The 17,767-nt window shown below is 42.4% G+C and overlaps 1 protein-coding gene across 1 annotated transcript in view; it reads right to left on the bottom strand.

The window, feature by feature from the left end:
* Positions 1-4,280: 4,280 nt before the first annotated feature.
* cachd1 (cache domain containing 1) overlaps positions 4,281-17,767 on the bottom strand; it is a gene marked incomplete at its 3' end in the record, with an annotated part of 53,254 nt that continues 39,767 nt past the window's right edge. The window contains exons 18-21 of the mRNA XM_080725288.1: positions 17,280-17,441; positions 15,027-15,104; positions 13,469-13,570; positions 4,281-4,531 (exon numbers count right to left, since the gene is read on the bottom strand). Coding sequence (XP_080581414.1) covers positions 4,281-4,531; positions 13,469-13,570; positions 15,027-15,104; positions 17,280-17,441 — 593 coding nt within the window. The remainder of the gene's footprint in view (positions 4,532-13,468; positions 13,571-15,026; positions 15,105-17,279; positions 17,442-17,767) is intronic.

Raw genomic sequence — 17,767 nt, 5'->3', positions numbered from 1 at the left:
CTCCATATAAAAAAATACAACTAAATTACTCTTAAAAGCAAAACACAAATCTGGAGTTCTTCACAAGACTGCTGCTATGATTGATTCGGTATTCCCTTTTTTAAAGATGAACTGGAAATACAACAGGATTGCTTTGTTGAACTGGTCAAAACTGCAATGTTGTTAATAACCATCTAGTCTCACATGGCCAGACTGTTGCGTCCCACCATTTCCAAATGCTTCAGTCATCCAGTCTGGAGAATGGAAGCTCTGGTGACGATGAGCAAGCGATAACGCAGACGTGAAGCCTGTTCCCCACTTCCGTTTTGTCTTTACAGTCGTGTAAATTCATCTTAATATCATGGAAATGCCAGCTTCCTCTCTCGAATTTCGGGAGGTGTACGTAGTTCCAGGCTCTATATAGCATTCGGAGATTGACTAGTTGTCTGGCTACGTGAGACTAATAACCATCAGTAGTGTCACTTTAGTGGAAATGTATTATGAGTACACACTTGGTACTTCAAGTGAACCAAACTAATATGAAAACATTTGAGCTTGTATGAATAAAGATAAAACAATTCCATTATCAATAGTCAGAGATCACAGAACTAGAACTGTGAAATTGTTAAAATAACATTTTCAGCTTGATAGAATATTTTCACGTTGTGCTGGACATGCCCTCTTATCGAGTTCACAAACATCCAGGTGTTAATTAAATGTGAAATCACTCATTCGCCAATTTTGAAAACATGAACCTCACCTGAATCCAAAAATGCAATTGTGACATGAGGGCCGTGTTGGTTAAATTGACAGATTTATTTGAACTGATTAATCATAAGGTTTTTAAGTTCAAGACATTAACCTGGGATGGACACATCTTTAAAAATGTAAATCTTCTACCAAAATGAAATATAACTGACCAATGTCCTATTCTACAATAATGATTGCATATGGCCTATGGTGAGAACTGGTGACACAACCAGAGTGACCTAAAGCCTGAGTTACACTTGGTTGTGCATTGTGTTGCACAAGTAAGTATAAATCAGGCTCTAGCTCTGGTCCATAGCGTTAGGAGTTCTCCTTAACGCTATGTCACAGATGAGCCCTTGCACTCACAGCTGCGGTAGCCCAGGCTGCTCAGCCTCTCGTCTGTAGTAAAAAATAAAAGAATACACTTTCGCCACTCACTCACAAAACAAAGATTGTTCCAAGCTGTTGAAAGCCTACTTTCCTTAACACTTGAAACCCCCCACCTCACGGATATGTTAGTCAGTTTGGGTAACTCAGTGAGATTGGGGTAAGAGCGCTCGTTTTGTCGTTCACCACACACCCCTAACACCACCTGGATCAATTCACCTTGATAGTCTCTTATCAGCGCACCTGTGTAATTCTGCGTATTCACCATGAGATGGCGACAACAGCCATTCACTTGTGTTGTCGCTGACGTCACTCGTTTGCGACGGTACTACAGTACGGTACTAGTCACTCGTTTCAATTTCACTGAAACTCAAAAAAACTGTGACATATATTTCACGGATGTTTTATCTACTCCACAACGCCCTCTACAGATCTTGTCAATAGAAAATACCATATTGACCAGATTTTGCCTTCTGGTGAAATATTGTATTTTCTGTCTAAAAAGTGTATTTTAGATAGATGTGAGCTCAGTGTTCCCACTAAGGAAAGTAGGCTTTCAACTCCCTAAAGCCGTCTTTTTTTGGTGAGAGGCAAAACAGAATTTTTAATTTTTACAGCGTTTCCTGAGGCGCAAGGGATCGTCTGTGACATACTAACGCTATGGACCAGAGCTAGCGTAACCCCCTTAAGCACTATACACGGCTGTTAATATTGGTCTCCACTCAGTGAAAAATTACAGTACCATCATTTGCTATCTAACCCCCCCTTGCCCCCCCGCCTTGAACTTGAACATTATACAGGAGTCTCTTAAAGACACCTGAACTTAAAATGTTGTATTCATTTTGCAAGTACTGACTTCCATCCAATATGGACCTAAAGAAAGATAAAACTGAATAAAAAAAACATCCAAGGCATCAAAAATATAGTCAGATACCATGAATCGACAATTCATTATATCAACCCAAATGTCTGAGCATCATATTTTGAAGTACATGTACATGTATTTCCAACATTAAAAAAAGAAAAGTGTGTACGAACACATTAATAGCTATTTGTGGTTTTGTATTTACACTTCATAATGTGTCTTTGAGAATGATATCCATTTTGCACCCGCTAGGAAATGCATACTATATTTACTTAATCTGTGCAGTCGGACGAAAAACTAGTAAGAACAGACAGACAGGGTCAAATGACTCTTCATCAGAAAAAGAGGATTGCTCAGACATTAAAGTTTCATCTCTAACCTCTAATACCATTTTGAAAATAAAGGTCATAATGCATTCAATGGTGATGCTTTGAAGGGTCTTTCACGCACACACACACACACACACACACACACACACACACACACACACACACACACACACACACACACACACACACACACACACACACACACACACACACACACAAAGAGTGTAGAAAAGATGTTCTGAGTGGTTAACCACAGAGGTGGTCTGAGGTTCAGATAACCTCTGTACGACAGTGAACAGCAGCATCTCTATAGCTTGGACATCAATTTCAATTTAACCACATGAACCCTGGCATCCCTATTCTGGGAAGGACCTTCTGTGTAAATAGCAGATCGACAAGTTCACAACGCATCGCAACGTGACATGTGTTGAGCGTGTAGATCCGGCAAAGAGATTTGGTGTAGAGGGACAAAAAGGAGCGGATCTAGTATAGAGCCCTGGGGGACCCCAGTCAACTAAATATATAGGGTTTAAGTGGTTAAATGGTTCTGCGTGATATCTAGTTTCACAAAGAGCACAGTCGCAGTATTTCCTTGTCCTCAGGTGGTGCGATAGGATGAGAGGGACTCATCCTGTATAGGTCCTGCTGTCGTGTTCGGGCAGATAACAGGGGACAGCACATGTAGCCTATGGACATTCAGGATGTCTCATCTCCACACAAGGGTGTCCCCATCCCCATAAACCCCCAGCAGTCACTTCAATGTCACGTGCTGGAATTCTGTCTTCTCTTAAGAGTCTGAACATTTTTTGTTTATTTGTTTTTTTGTCTACATAAGTCCAGCATCACAAGAGAACATTAAACCTCTCTTGGATTCACAACTCAAAAATAGAAAAATAATAATAATGAAGAAACAATTCAGAAGAAATGTGCTATCATCCATCACTCCCCCTTAATAGTTCGGTTACAGGATATGATGTGCTGGTTACGAGGAGGGGAAGGAGCATGTCTTTTTCTTGGCTAACAAGAGTCACAAAGTGTGGTCAGCCATGGCTGCTTGTTCATATATCCCACAATCCACCTCAATAAATAGTAGAAAAATAATATTTTCTTTTTTTTAATATCCTTTTTATTTGTCTTCTTATAAAATTGAGAAGCTTGTGTTTGCCAACAAGTTTATGGGACATTTATGCCATTTTCAGAGAACAGCCCAATGTTTTCTGCTGAACCAAGGAGCCCGGCTGCATCAAAAGAGGAAAACAAAACAGAACAGGGTTCTCCAGCAGTGACTTGTTTATAGAGGAGGGAATGCCGTGTCCCTCACTACAGGAGGGATTAGTGGAAGAAACCCCTTTGGAGGCGGGGATGGAGGACTGGAGCCAAGGAGGAGGCATCACATGTAGTATTCCAAGGTGGGTGGTGATGGTGTGCCAGTGGTACGGTAGGACTGTTTTCCTTGCGTAAGCCAGTTCCAGTGGTGACTGGTGACCTTACTTTGCTCAGTGCTGACAAATTCCTTCAAAGAGCCCTATGTTTGTTCCTACTGATTGTAGTCCATCTAGGAGAGCGGATGCAGAGATTCCTTTTCACTCCCGACCGACATGTTACCACCTTCAACTCTCTAAGAGAGTGACCTGGAAATGTGCACTAGCCCAAGGTTATTAATTTACAACTAGTGCCAAACTGTCCAGATTTAAAATGGGGTTTACTGGAAAAGGAATGATTTGGCAGCAAACCGAAACTGCAGGCTAATACTTAATCCTCAAGTTCCATTCCTGAATGTCCAGTTGCTCTGTGGCTCAAGTCTTGTAAGTCGGGACAGTGTGGGTTCAAGTCGGGTTTTATCTCATGTCGTGCCCTCTCCATCCTTACATGGTTCCCGTCTGCTGTCCACTGAAGCAGAAATGTCTTTCAAAAAGTAGTCTTTTAGATAAAAATAGTTCCGTCTCGGGGGAGAAGGGCCCAGCGCTGGATCAGCATTCTGCATCCACGCTGTGCACGGTGACCGCCGCCTGTAGGTGGTGTGTGTGTGTGTGCAGCGGGTGGTGGTGTGTGTGCGTGTGGCGGTAGGGGTGGAACTTGTGACTGAGCAGCGCCGCCGTCTGCGGGGGCGTGTCCAGGTCCAGGTCATCGTCATGGTTACCCACGTCCACGCCGGCCGAGAGCGGGTCGTTGTTGCCGGGCGGATTCTCGCTGTCCTCCTGCGGGCTCATGGTGCTGTAACCTGCGGACACACATGAGTTGGTGTTACTATATTTGACTAAAATATACACTAAGTGTAAATGTGAGTCACAGACACATTGTTAGATAGATAGATACCTTTATTATCCCACGGGGGAAATTCAGTTGCACAGAGGCAGCACAGCAGTTTAAGGTTACAAGTTACAAAGAAGAAAGAAAAAGAGTACTGTAGTGTACTGTAGTGAATGTGTCATTGTTGCACAATGACGCATTCCTAAAATCTATATTGTGTGTGTTTGTGTGTGACCACAATACATAATCCACTCAGCCATTGAAGAGTATGGCCTCACACTTAGCTGCCAATGCAAATGTATTTATTTATTGTGGACACAGAGACAAAGATAACCAATGTTTTCGGACAGACAAGCTGCCTTCTTCTGGGTCAGCCTAAAGCTTGTCTGTCCGAAACGTTGGTCATCTTTGTCTCGGTGTCCACAATGAATAAATAAATTTGCATTGGCAGCTACGAGTGTACGGCTATTCTCTTTTATTATTTAGTGTTTATTCCGTTGGCCTCACAAGGACTGATGTGCTGTGCACCTTTTGTTACCCTATTCAGACATAGGATGCAGGTGCAGGGGACATACAGTACATACAACCCCAGCGTCCCTATTCTGGGGCAAAGAGATTTGGTGTAGAGAGAAAAAAGGTGGGGTCTACAGTAGTATACTGTAGACCCCTGGGGGGCTCTGGTTAACAAAGTACAGGTATATCGTCGTTGTCGGGTGGAAACCTTGTATGTTCAAAACTCTTCGTTTTGCATTTATCATTTTAAAAATGATTTAAACTAGTGAAAACAGCCGATCTACAAGCACACAACGCCTTGCACAGAGAGACGTTTTGTGCTTGTAGATCTGCTGTTTTCTCTACCTTTGTGCGACGGCCTTGTATGAAGCAGGGCTTTACTTTGCGAAAAGAAACGTACACATTTGAGGAGATACAAGGTTTCTACCCGACAGTGACGATATAGGGTTCAACTGCTTGAAAGCAGCAGTGGCTGTGGAGGTAGAGTGGCCACTTGGGAAACGGACGGTTCCCAGTTTGATCCTGGGCTCCCCTAGAGTTAGTGTCGAGGTGTCCTTGAGCAAGACACTGAACCCCTAATTGCTCTCGATGAGTAGGTTGGTGCCATTGCACGATTTCCTGTGTGAATGTGAATGGGTGAATTTAATGCACATTGTAAAGCGCTTTGGATAAAAGGTGCATGCAATAAATGCACCATTTACAGCATACAAGCTAAACACCTGCAATGCTCACAAACAAATGAGTATACTGATACTCATATGTCACATGTAAAAAAAAAATCACACCCGTGTGAACTGAGCGGTGGTTCCCCCCCCCCCCCTTCCCCCCTGTGTGTGTGTGTGCGTGTGTGTGTGTGTGTGTGCCTGGTCTGGCCTGGCCTGAACAACAGCGCCCCTCCCTTAACATGTGTGGTCATAAAAGGTACTGCAGGCATGCAGGCTACATACAGACACGCACACACACACACACGGACGGACGGACGCATACACACACGGCCACGTATAGGAGACGGTGTAACCACCGCTCAAAAACGCATATCTATACTATAATTTTGCGAATGTCTGAGTGTCTGAGTGTCACAGCGTTTCTCCTCAGTGGCTGGAGCAATTGATCTGAAATCGCATCACCATAAGCATATGAACACACCTGACATAACTGTGAAGCCCGTTTGTCACTTTCACAAATCATATGCTGTATATTAGCATTTTTATGGTGTATCTACTATCTATTCTGCATCTAGCTTGAGGCACAGCTATTCTGCATCTAGCATGAGGCAAAATGTTTAACCAGCTCTGTGTGTGTGTGTGTGTGTGTGTGTGTGTGTGTGTGTGTGTGTGTGTGTGTGTGTGTGTGCAGGCAGGCGGGTGTGTGTGCAGGCGGGTGGGCGGGCGGGCTGGGGGGGGCAGTATCTCTGTAGCCATTAAACGAAACGGGTTTCTTACATTGATGCTCCTACAGTACATCATGCAAGCACCAGTTAAAGTTACTTTCCATCCCTCATATACTGTGTGCACAGTGCACATCCCATAACCCACACACTGCACATCATTTTGGAGCTCATATCTTTGAACGGGTAAGGGCTAGTTCATTTGATTGCTGAGGACTGACTCACACTTGCCCTTTGGGAGAGGTTTTTTTCTTTTGTGGTTTTGTTCTAAAGCTTTCTTATACATGGTTTAAAGAAAGAAATAATAAATAGAAATACAACATCAATATTCATATTGAGATTCGCCGCATTTATATATAGGGTATACGTGTACTTTGCCTGGAGGAAACAGAAGGAGCTGGAAACGAGGAATAACCTTTAAACCAAGAGCAGTACTGTTATTTTTTCCCAAGGTTGCTTTAATGTGTACTGACTGGATTTCTACATGAATGCCATTTCCTCTTCCTGAAGCCTCTTATGAAACCATGAGGTTCTCACCTTGACACCAGTGCACAGGAGAAGAGGATCCATCTATCTCTGTCTCTTATTAGTCTGTAGGATACAACCTTCTCATCCGGAGTACCTCATTCATCATATGGAAATCTCTACCATTACTGTTGATTAAACATGAAATCTCCCGAGATCTCCAGAGACGAAAGAAATATGTCTGGCTAAATGTGTGCGTTTGTGTGTGTGTGTGTGTGTGTGTGTGTGTGTGTGTGTGTGTGTGTGTGTGTGTGTGTGTGTGCGCGCTCGCATTAAGTGTTTGGCAGTATTGAAGCCTGGTACACAGCGGTAAACCAGTGACATGAGCATTTCGAAACTTGTTTCTTTATGTGACTGCATAGATGTGCGTGGGATGGCCTTGGCTTGTTCCAACTCCTCTACCTTCCAACACCATCTCCTCCGTTCTCAGAACACTTCCCAGTGAAACATATAACCTTTTGTACAAAACGCCTCCGATCACTGGGAGGCTGAACATTCGGTGCCTCTGGCATTTGCAATCCATCAATATTCTGTAAAAAATCTTGTGTCTCCATTTGGCCTTCATCCTCTTCCTGGAACAGTGACAGGTGACATCAATCTCCTAAAAGATGTGTGTTTACTAAGGGTGCGGGAAAAAATCGATATGAATCGATTATCGGTTTCAACACTAGCGATACGGCCGCATCGATGCGCGTTTACCCGGATCGGTCCAAATCGCGGCCGTATCGGTCGATGTATCGGTCCTAAAGTAATTAATCGGATTAATCGGATTTTAGCATTAAATAATTAACCTGCTGTGAAATTCTGAACTTACTTACTCATCGTTTACTGTTACAAATCATTACTTCAAAAGTGAGCGCTCTGCTAGCACAGTCAGTGCTGCAGTGCAACGGAAAGAAAAAAAAGAAAAAGCTGCCTGCTGCTCTGTCCTCCAAATAGAGCTGGGTTTCTACGTACTGCAGTCACTGTCCTGCGGGAAGCCGCAGATCTACAAGCCCACAGGGTGTTGCATGTGGATGGGTTGTAAACTTATAGATCTGCTACTTCCGATGCAGCGTGTATGACGCTCGCATGTGCGACACACAGCGACTTGTAAACAAACCAACAACGTGGTAGTTGAGTTCCATCACTATGGATTCATTATTCCAGTGGAGAAACGCAAGTTTGGATTTTATAAGAATGCGACAGTAATGGATTGGATAACACTTTTCCCAGTGGAACCATCAGAAGTCCCTGCACTTCGACAGCAAAGGTAATAATCACAGCATCAGCTTTTATTGCAAAGGGCGAGTATTGGTCTTCAAAGTGGGGTCCTGGGACCCCCAAGGGTCCTTGAGGGAGTTCTAGGGGGTCCTCGACGAAATGATAGGAACCAAATGGACCCTTGGGTATGTGTAACTCAGGGGAGTGTACAAATTTAAACTTAAGACAAGAGCCTGATCTATGTCAAACTGGGGGTCCTTGACATTGATTTCTTTTTAGAACTACTGCAGTAGAGCCATAAGATAACAAGAAGACATGATGTGTGCCAGACTTCAAATGTTGCACTTACTTTATACTGCTGTTGTTACTGTTGTAAAGTGGATCTTTTTTAAATGATCTTATTGACTGAATAACAGCAGGCTCTTTTACTAGTTTTATTTGGTGATCTGATCTGTGGCATTGCTGAGGATTGATCTGATCTGTGGCATTGGTGAGGATGTAATATTTTAGTGTTTCAGTGTTATTATAGCAGCTTTGCAAAGTACAATTATTGCACTGTACTGAAGCCTGAAGGGCCAGGCCTTTTGTGTGTTTGTTTTATATTTCTCCACCTGACCAACTGTAACTGCTAAAGTGAAGCTCTTTGAAATGGGTGTGTGAGACAGATTTTCAAACCATGTCAGTAGGCTTTGTAGTTTACATTAATTATTTTTTGTATCTACATGTCTGTGTCTATTTAGAATGAACACAACAATGACATGATACTAAAATGATTTGTCATCGATCTTTCTTTACAATTTTCTGTTATTCCTTGGTCTTTTATGAGATATTCATTATTTGAAGGTCAGCAATGCTACTTTATAGATTATAGCTTCTTAATTGAATGGAAAATTAATGTTTCATTAAACGTATGTATCAGATCACACCGTATCGCATCGAATCGTATCGAATCCAATCGGATCGCATACAATTCCACAAAATCGAAATCGTATCGAAATTGCACCGTATCGAATCGTATCGAATCGTTATGTATGTAAGATGTATCGTCTCTGAATCGAATCGGAGCCCATGTATCGGATACGTATCGAATCGCCATGTAAGGGATGGATACACACCCCTAGTGTTTACCTTGGGACCAAGAATAACCTTTACTACAATGGAGTTGATGAAAAACAAAATCACCCAGCTTTCTCCTCAACTATTGAATAGTTGACTTTTTCTAGATACAAATCCAATAAGTTAAACCCGGGAAGGTACTGACTATTATGTTCAATGAATATCATTTCTTTGACACCTGTCGTAATACACTGCAGTTGCAAGTATCTTCACCAACACTAAATGTTTGTATCATATTGTATTAAATATGATACTTTAACTTTAAAAATTGCAGATCTACAAGCTAAAAAATTGACCCGTGTTCTAAATCCTTCTAAGGTTTTTTGAAAAACACATGTTTCTACGTCAGTGGTTCTCAAACTCTTTCATGTCAACGACCCCTAGAATTATATGTATTTGGCCGCCAACCCCGTCTCAAAATATTTTGTATCATGGATCCCCCCCCCCCCCCCCCCCAGAAGCAAATAAATATTATATATATTAATATTTGAGTTACAAATGTTCACTTTAAAAATTAGATATTCAAAGATTTGCACACATTTTCATGATTTTTCAAAAATAGCAGATCTACAAGGTTGCAGCGCGTGTATATCTGCTATTTTTCAATAGTTAAAGCATTCAATATTTCTAGGCTTAAATGGCTTAAGACACTCAAGGTGTTGCCAAATCACTGTAATGTACTGTAACTGCAGGTCATTTATTAACAGTCAAGAGTATGAGAGCTGCTTCTTTTATAAATCTCCCCTCTGGCCTCCCAGGGGATTAGCTGGGCTTTGAAAAGGAGAAGAGGTAAGACACAGTGAGGGGCAGAAAAGTGAAAATGACAGATGGAAACAGCAATGAGGTGATAGGGTGACCACCCGTCCCACAAGACTGGACCATCTGTCCCGCACAAAGGGAACAATGTAATTTTTATTCTATTTTATGTTTTTTTAATGTTTCTGCACTGTCAAATAGTCCTACATCTAATCTATAGCCTCAAAGCCATAGAGTTTTTTACCAGCAACCGTCTCTTGACTCTTGATTATAGATATTTTTTTCAAGTTACATTTGGTTGGGTAACGTCCAGATGACAAGAATATGACTGATTTAAGTGGAATTTGTATTTATATTATATTTGTCCTCTGAAACCAAGGGGTTTATTGCGACCATAGGTCACAGTTCACTATGCAACCCGGCAGATCCTGTCCGTCAGTGAGTCGGTAAGTAACGCCTAAATATCTATAGCTGACCTGTTGTGACATGGGAAAATCCCAGTTGGGCGGTGTCCCAGTTGGGCGGTGTCCCAGTTGGGCGGTGGTGTAGCGTTAGGCGGCAAGCGTACAGCTATGAGACCCCATTGATTTTTCGACGAAAATTTGATGAGCATTACAATGGTTATATGTCACAGTTATTGTCCACGACATTGCAAGCGCTGCGCGAGTTACAAATCCGTGGTGAATACAATCGTTATATTTATGCCCAGGCCGTAAGGCCTGGGCAAGCGCACGATAAACGCATGAATGGGATGAAGATCGCTTGCTTTTTAGTCTGTTGGAAATGCTCCCCCATCGCCTTATCGCTGCACCGCCCAACTGGGACTAGCCCTTGTGACATCACATTGTTGACTCAATGACCAAGACAGCCGTTCTGGCAATTATATATGGAGATCCCTGATGTCATATATTAAGCCCATATTTGGTAATGCCCATATTTGGCAATGCCCATATATGGACGCTCCATATGGCCAAGACAGAATTCATTTGCAAATCAAGACTGCTGACTATCATCACCTGGATCTCCATATATGAAGATCACGACATTGACCTCATCAAACCTTGGATTATCCATACATGGAGACGACTGGATCATCACCTAGATCTCCATACAGTATGGAACTGGTCAATACCTCTACATCTGACCTCACAGACTCTTTATATGGATATAGCTGACCTGTTCTGACATCACAGTGATGACTCGACCAGCTCAGCAGAAGGGTATACATGCCAAAGCAGCCATGTGCACGTACCCATTTGCTACTCGCCCTAAGTGTCTTACTGGTAGTGAGAATTTACTTACTGTCCTATGATCTTATTTCATTTTTTTGTAAAACACTTTAAGAGATGTTGATTGCGACCGTCAGGTCGCAGTTTAGTATCAAAACCTCCACCGGCCGTCCGTCGGTCACACGTCACACGTCACACCTTTGCCCTGCTCATATCTCCGCATCAGTATGACATCACACTGCTGACATCAGTATGACATCACACCGTACACAAATGACCCTTATATAAGACCGGCATTATCTACCGACAGCTGCTATAAGCCAACCCTGGCGATAAGGTCTGAGTCGAAGAAATGCTTCTTTCCTGGCAAGAATTGCCCCTTTATACTGTAGGGCTCGTTTGTGTATTGTATGACATCACGCCACATCATCGGCTGAGGACTGTGTGATGTCATCATATCTCTATATATGGAGACATAAGTTGCTCATGCCCAAATATGGGCTGGTGAGGTCAGACTTAGTGTGATGCGTAGGTTATCTCCATATATGGAGATTCAACTTCAATGAGTAACCATGGCAAACTGTCAACTGCCCGTATGTCTTGATAATTGGTAAAACAAACTTTTGGCCTATTTGTGGAGATAAGCGACCAACGGTCGCTTATCTCCCGATTAGGGAGTCTTACTGGTGATAAAAAAGCCACTATCAATCACCCTGATGACACTTCTGATTAATCACATTGGACGTGCCTTGCAACGATTCTTTTGCATGCTAAGTTCAAAAACTTGAAGGGAACCTAATGAAAAAGCTCCAAGTTAAAGTTACAAGCCATGCAGGTTGTCGAATCACCCCTGCTGCCGTGTGTGTGTGTGTGTGTGTGTGTGTGTGTGTGTGTGTGTGTTCTTAGTACAAAGTAACACACACATAGTACATCTCATGCCTTGTGTGCATTTTATCACAACCTTCAGTGGTAGGAGAACACCTTTGACTGAGAAGAGAGAAGCAGTTGCTTTGTACTGAATCCCCCCTGTGCAAAAAAACCCTCTCCATTAGTTCAACTCATCTTGCGTTCTGTGTGCTTTAATCTCACTCTTATGCTCCCTCTTATTATAAATCAGATAGATTCTCTCACTGGAAATGGAGCATAAGTGGCAGAGTGGATTTTCACATGTTCAACATGTGACACATCCTTTGAAGTGCCTTCTCTTTCTGGTTTTTATCTTGTTCTTGACTGTAAACCTTAAAGGAATTATGACATGCTGTTTTTACCAATCATTAAAGTCTTTGTCCTGGTCCTTAAAACGTGTATTAAAATGTTAAAACTAAAAACTCCACTCCATGACAGGTCCTTTTCTCTCTGTGTTCTGTGGCCTTTTGAGTATCAAAGATAATATACCTAGTCACCAGATATGGCATAGTACAGAGACTTTCATGGTCTTATCTGTCTCATGTCAATCATCGCCTCTGCTCTGCCCCCCCAAAGACCTGGCCCTCCCACCTTCTCCAAACACCCTGCACGTATGGTGCAGTGATGGGATGTTGATGAAAAGCTCCGGTGATACAGCAAAGATGTTACAACCACACTCTCCCCTGGACGATGATGCATACGTCCAGAGGCCAATGAACTAACTTTTCTGAGCCTAATTACCGGTATTCAAAAAACTAAAGATTACAGAAAACCACTGAATGTTGAAAGCTATGTTTTCTTGGTGTAATTGAGGTCAGGAAACATAAAAAAGAGAGAAAAAATGTACATTTTAAAAAAGACATTTTGATGTCATATGACCTTTAAGAGATACTCTAGAGTTTAGTTTATGCTTCAGCGATTCATTTATTCATTTGCAAGTTAGCGATATGTGTGGCAACTTCCCCACATTTGATGAGTGTCTTCATTGAAATCAGTACATATTTTATAAATTCACCCACTCAGGAGCATCTTTTTGAGTCAATATCACCAAGTTGGTGTTTAGAGTCAACGGCACAAAGTTAAAACACACAGTTCTCTAAAAATATATATTTTCTAAGAATCCTATAATTTATATTCAGTAATTGGTGTATTTTTGACTCATCGTTTGACACATCATTGGGAACCAATTCCTCTTTCCAATAATGCTGATATATTGGATTTTTTAAAAAAGAGAAGAAAATATACGTTTGAATATGCAGTGTGTGCATCTTACCATGATCACTCTCTGTCCCTGATCGTCCCCAGTACCTCCGTCTGCGTTCAGGGCTGTGAGTGTGTCTCTCAATAACAGCTGCAATAAAGCGTGTGTTGCTTACTGGAACACAAGACAGGAGAGAACACGTGTCAACTCAGAACATCCACTATGAAACCTGCAGAGCGCTGAGTTCTGGACAGTGGTGGAAGAAGTACTTACTTAACTCACTTACTGCCAATTTAAAATGCCCCTCGAGTGGCACTAGTGCCAGAAGCCTCCATAGACTCCCATGTAATTTATAGTGCACAGATCATGCACGCCCATGCACAGATCATGCACCATGTTTGTGCAGGCTGTTCACAGCTTTCAAACAAAAAAAAAAGATTGGAAATCCGTTCAGGCATTCATGATTTATCAGCCATAATGTTTTCTTCAGATGTAAACAAAAATGGCTGCCATGTTTGAAAGATGGGGTTGTATGGGGGGTGGAACATGCAAAATCGCGATTGAAATCATGTTTACTAGATTTAATTGGGTCAAAAAAAAAATATATATATATATATATATATATTTTTTTTTTTCTAAGTAAAAGTCGCCCAAAGTCGCTTGGCAGGGAACTCCATAGTGAGAAAGTTGCTCTAAAAGTCGCCTGGCACTGTATGAGTTAAGTCAAATGATCAATACCACAATGTAGAAATACTCTGTTACAAGTCCTGTATTAAGAAGTTACTACAAACAGTTTTTTTAATATATATATATATATCCACAAGTTTCCGCGGGAGTTTACTGGAGACTATCAGGACCAAACTTCCGGGTTTAACAGCAGACATACAAGCTCACGTCGCGTCGCAGATGCAACCCGTTGTGAGCTTGTAAATCGGCGGCGGAACCTCGGTGCAGACGTCTGCGCAATGCACTATGGGGCGTAGGAAACTCGTGGATATATATATATATATATATATATATATATATATATATATATATATATATATATATATGAATTTATGAATTTATATATGTATATACAATACATACATACATACATACTGTAGACACACACACACACACACACACACACAGTCAGGGGTGTCGCACCAAATTCTGGGCCCTGGGTACTGTAACTATTGAAAAATAGCAGATTTACAAGCTCACAGCACGGCACCGAGTGCCGCGCAGCGAGCTTGTAGATCTGCTGTTTTTGAAAAATTGTGAAGATTTATTGAAAAACCTGTTTCTACGTCAGTGGTGCTCAAACTTTTTCACTTGAAGGACCCCCAAAATGATATGTATTTGGTATTATAAATATTTAGTTCCAGGGACCCCCAGAAGCAACATTTTAATTATAAATGTTCGCCTAAAAAATACACAAGTATATTCAAAGATTTGCACACATTTTCACGACTTTTCAAAAATAGTAGAACTACAAGCTCACAGCGCAGCACCGAGTATAAAATAATTAGGGCCCCTCCACCTTGGGCCCTGGTAACTCAGTCCCACTTTTCCCCCCCTTGTGACGCCCCTGCACACACGCACACACACACACACACACACAAAGTATAAGTCACACAGCACTTACTTATTCCTCTGTCCTCGTGGCTGTCTTCGTCTCGCTCGTCCCTCTCGTTGTCCAGGTTGGACATTCTCACTGACATCTCTGGACAAACAAAGTGGAAGACCACAGAATTACTTTATGTGCAAATAAATAACCTTAAAATATGAAGACTACTACTACTACGTGGACTCTGACATCACAACCTAATATAACTGGTATAACTTGGTGTTTAACTCATAACTAACTTATGAATAAAAGATTTTTCTTCCTAACCGTTTCCCTGTAGCCATATGCAGGAGTAAATGCTGCATATGGAATATATATTACCTAGTATGTATGGAGGTATACAGGTAACACTGGGTGTAATTTCATCTATCTATAAATGCAAGAAGTCTCTGCGTGCGTGTCTGCGTGTCTGTAATCCGCGTATCTCGAGAACCGTTCGTCCCACCGGCTTCAGATTCGGCACGCGCGTTCCCCTCCGCCGTGCGGAGTGCAGTGCCGGGCCTCGACCCGACCCGACTCGCGGTTTTCCGAAACCAGCGCAAAACGTTCAGAATCTCCTTATGCAGAGCTGATTGTTGACATCAGGCTGTTCCGGAGGAAATCGGCGCAAGCGATGACTCATTGTGACATCACTTCATAAAAGGCTCTGACATCACGTACGCCACATGAGTCAACAAAAAATCTCTGTTAGTGTGTATGTATGTATGTAATCCGTGTATCTCGAGAACCGTTCGCCCCACCGGCACGCGCGTTCTCCATATATGGGCATAAAATGAATGCCCGTATGTGGAGCTGATGTCTGACATCAGAGTTTTCCGCAACCGGTACTGTGTGTGCAGAGATCTCCATATATGGGCATAAGTGGACAAAGGCAAACAGATGGTCAAAACGGGTCCTATGACAACAGGTATATTGGGGTTTGGTTTAAAGGGTGGGGCATTCATGAGGTTTGCATTAAAGGGTGGGGCATTCATTCCCTACTTCAAATTCGGCACGCGCGTTCCCCACCGCAGCAGGTAGTGCAGTGCTCGGCCTCGACTCGACCCGATACACGATTTTCTGGAACCAGCACGAAAGGTTCGGATTCTGATGTCTGACATCAGCATTTTCCGGAACTGGCACTGTGTCTGCATAGATCTCCATATATGGGCATAACATGGATGCAGACAGACAGATACATATATCTCCATATATGGACATAAATGGACACAGGCAAACAGATGGTCAAAGATCTCCATATATGGGCATAAAGTGGACGCAGACAGACAGATACAGATATCTCCATATATGGGCATAAATGGACACAGGCAAACAGATGGTCAAAACGGGTCCTATGACAACAGGTATAATGGGGTTTGCATTAAAGGGGGAACCGGCACTGTGTCTGCAACACAGTCGGAGGCACAGACAGATACTCCATATATGGGCATAAATGGACACAGGCAAACAGATGGTCAAAACGGGTCCTATGACAACAGGTATAATGGGGTTTGCATTAAAGGGGGAACCAGCACATGTGTCTGCAACACAGTCGGAGGCACAGACAGATACAGAGATCTCCATAATGGGCATAAAAGGGTCACAGACAGACAGATACAGAGATCTCCATATATGGGCATAAAATGGACGCAGATAGACAGATAACTCCATATATGGGCATAAAATGGACCCAGAACTATATCTGCAGTGATCTCCATATATGGACATAAAATGGACGCCGACAGACAGACAGATACAGATATCTCCATATATGGGCATAAATGGACACAGATGGTCAAAACGGGTCCTATGACAACAGTATAATGGGGTTTGCATTAAAGGGCGGGGCATTCATTCCCTATTTACATCGTTCCCGAGTTTGCCAGGTCGCCGACTAGACGTTGGGCCGCCCAAAGGGCGGCCCAGCTTCTAGTTATATATAAACACTGTACTGTATATAACAAAAGGTGCGCTGCTATGTGTGTATTTGCACACATGTATTTTACATTAAGTACAGGTCTGCAGCTTGCTGTGTGTATGTGTACACAGCTAAAGCCTAAATTATATTTCAACAATCCTGAAGTTCAGTCATTTTCAGAGGGCGACACTGTCCTGTCTCGTGTATGGTGGTTAAGTGTTTACACAACTGACTCTTTATTACTTCCTTGCATATTTTTTATGTTTGTCTCACTGTTGCTGCTTTTCCCTAATGGCTGTGTTTGATCTTGTATTGTAAAGCATTTTGTAACAATGTTTCAAACAGTGCTATGTAAATAACATTCATAATCTCACCCTGTGCAGCCAGTGGGGACATGTGCTGGTGTGAGCGCCTGTGGATCTGGTGTCTGTAGGCGTACACGGCCAGCACCAGCACCATGATGCATCCCATAATACCCCCAGCTACTGGACCCACCGGAGCACTTTTGATCATGTTCAAAGATGCCACCTCCTCATCTGGGAGGGAGAAAGAGAAATCGATTACTTTGTCCCACTTTTGCTTTGGGCGATGTAAACGTATGCTTTCTCATGCCAATACAACAGCCCCCATCTGAACTGAATTGAAAGAGAAGAAATAAAGACTGAAGGAAGCAGAGGAAATGAAACGTTCTGTCGATAAGCTGGAGCTTATTACTAGAGGTTATGAAAAGAGCTACAGAGATGCCCCCTGGTGGCTCAAGAAGATAGAACTATGGTTACTTGAATTGCACCTGTTGGCGCTATGCTATTACATTCTTATATTATGCTCCACAACACAATAGCATTGCAAAGTGACAAATTGT

This window comes from Nannobrachium achirus, assembly GCF_963921795.1.
Source record: "Nannobrachium achirus genome assembly, chromosome: 1".
NCBI classification, from domain to species: domain Eukaryota; kingdom Metazoa; phylum Chordata; class Actinopteri; order Myctophiformes; family Myctophidae; genus Nannobrachium; species Nannobrachium achirus.
Note: the sequence above shows the minus strand (reverse complement) of the source record. Positions and strands in the feature narration are given on the sequence as shown.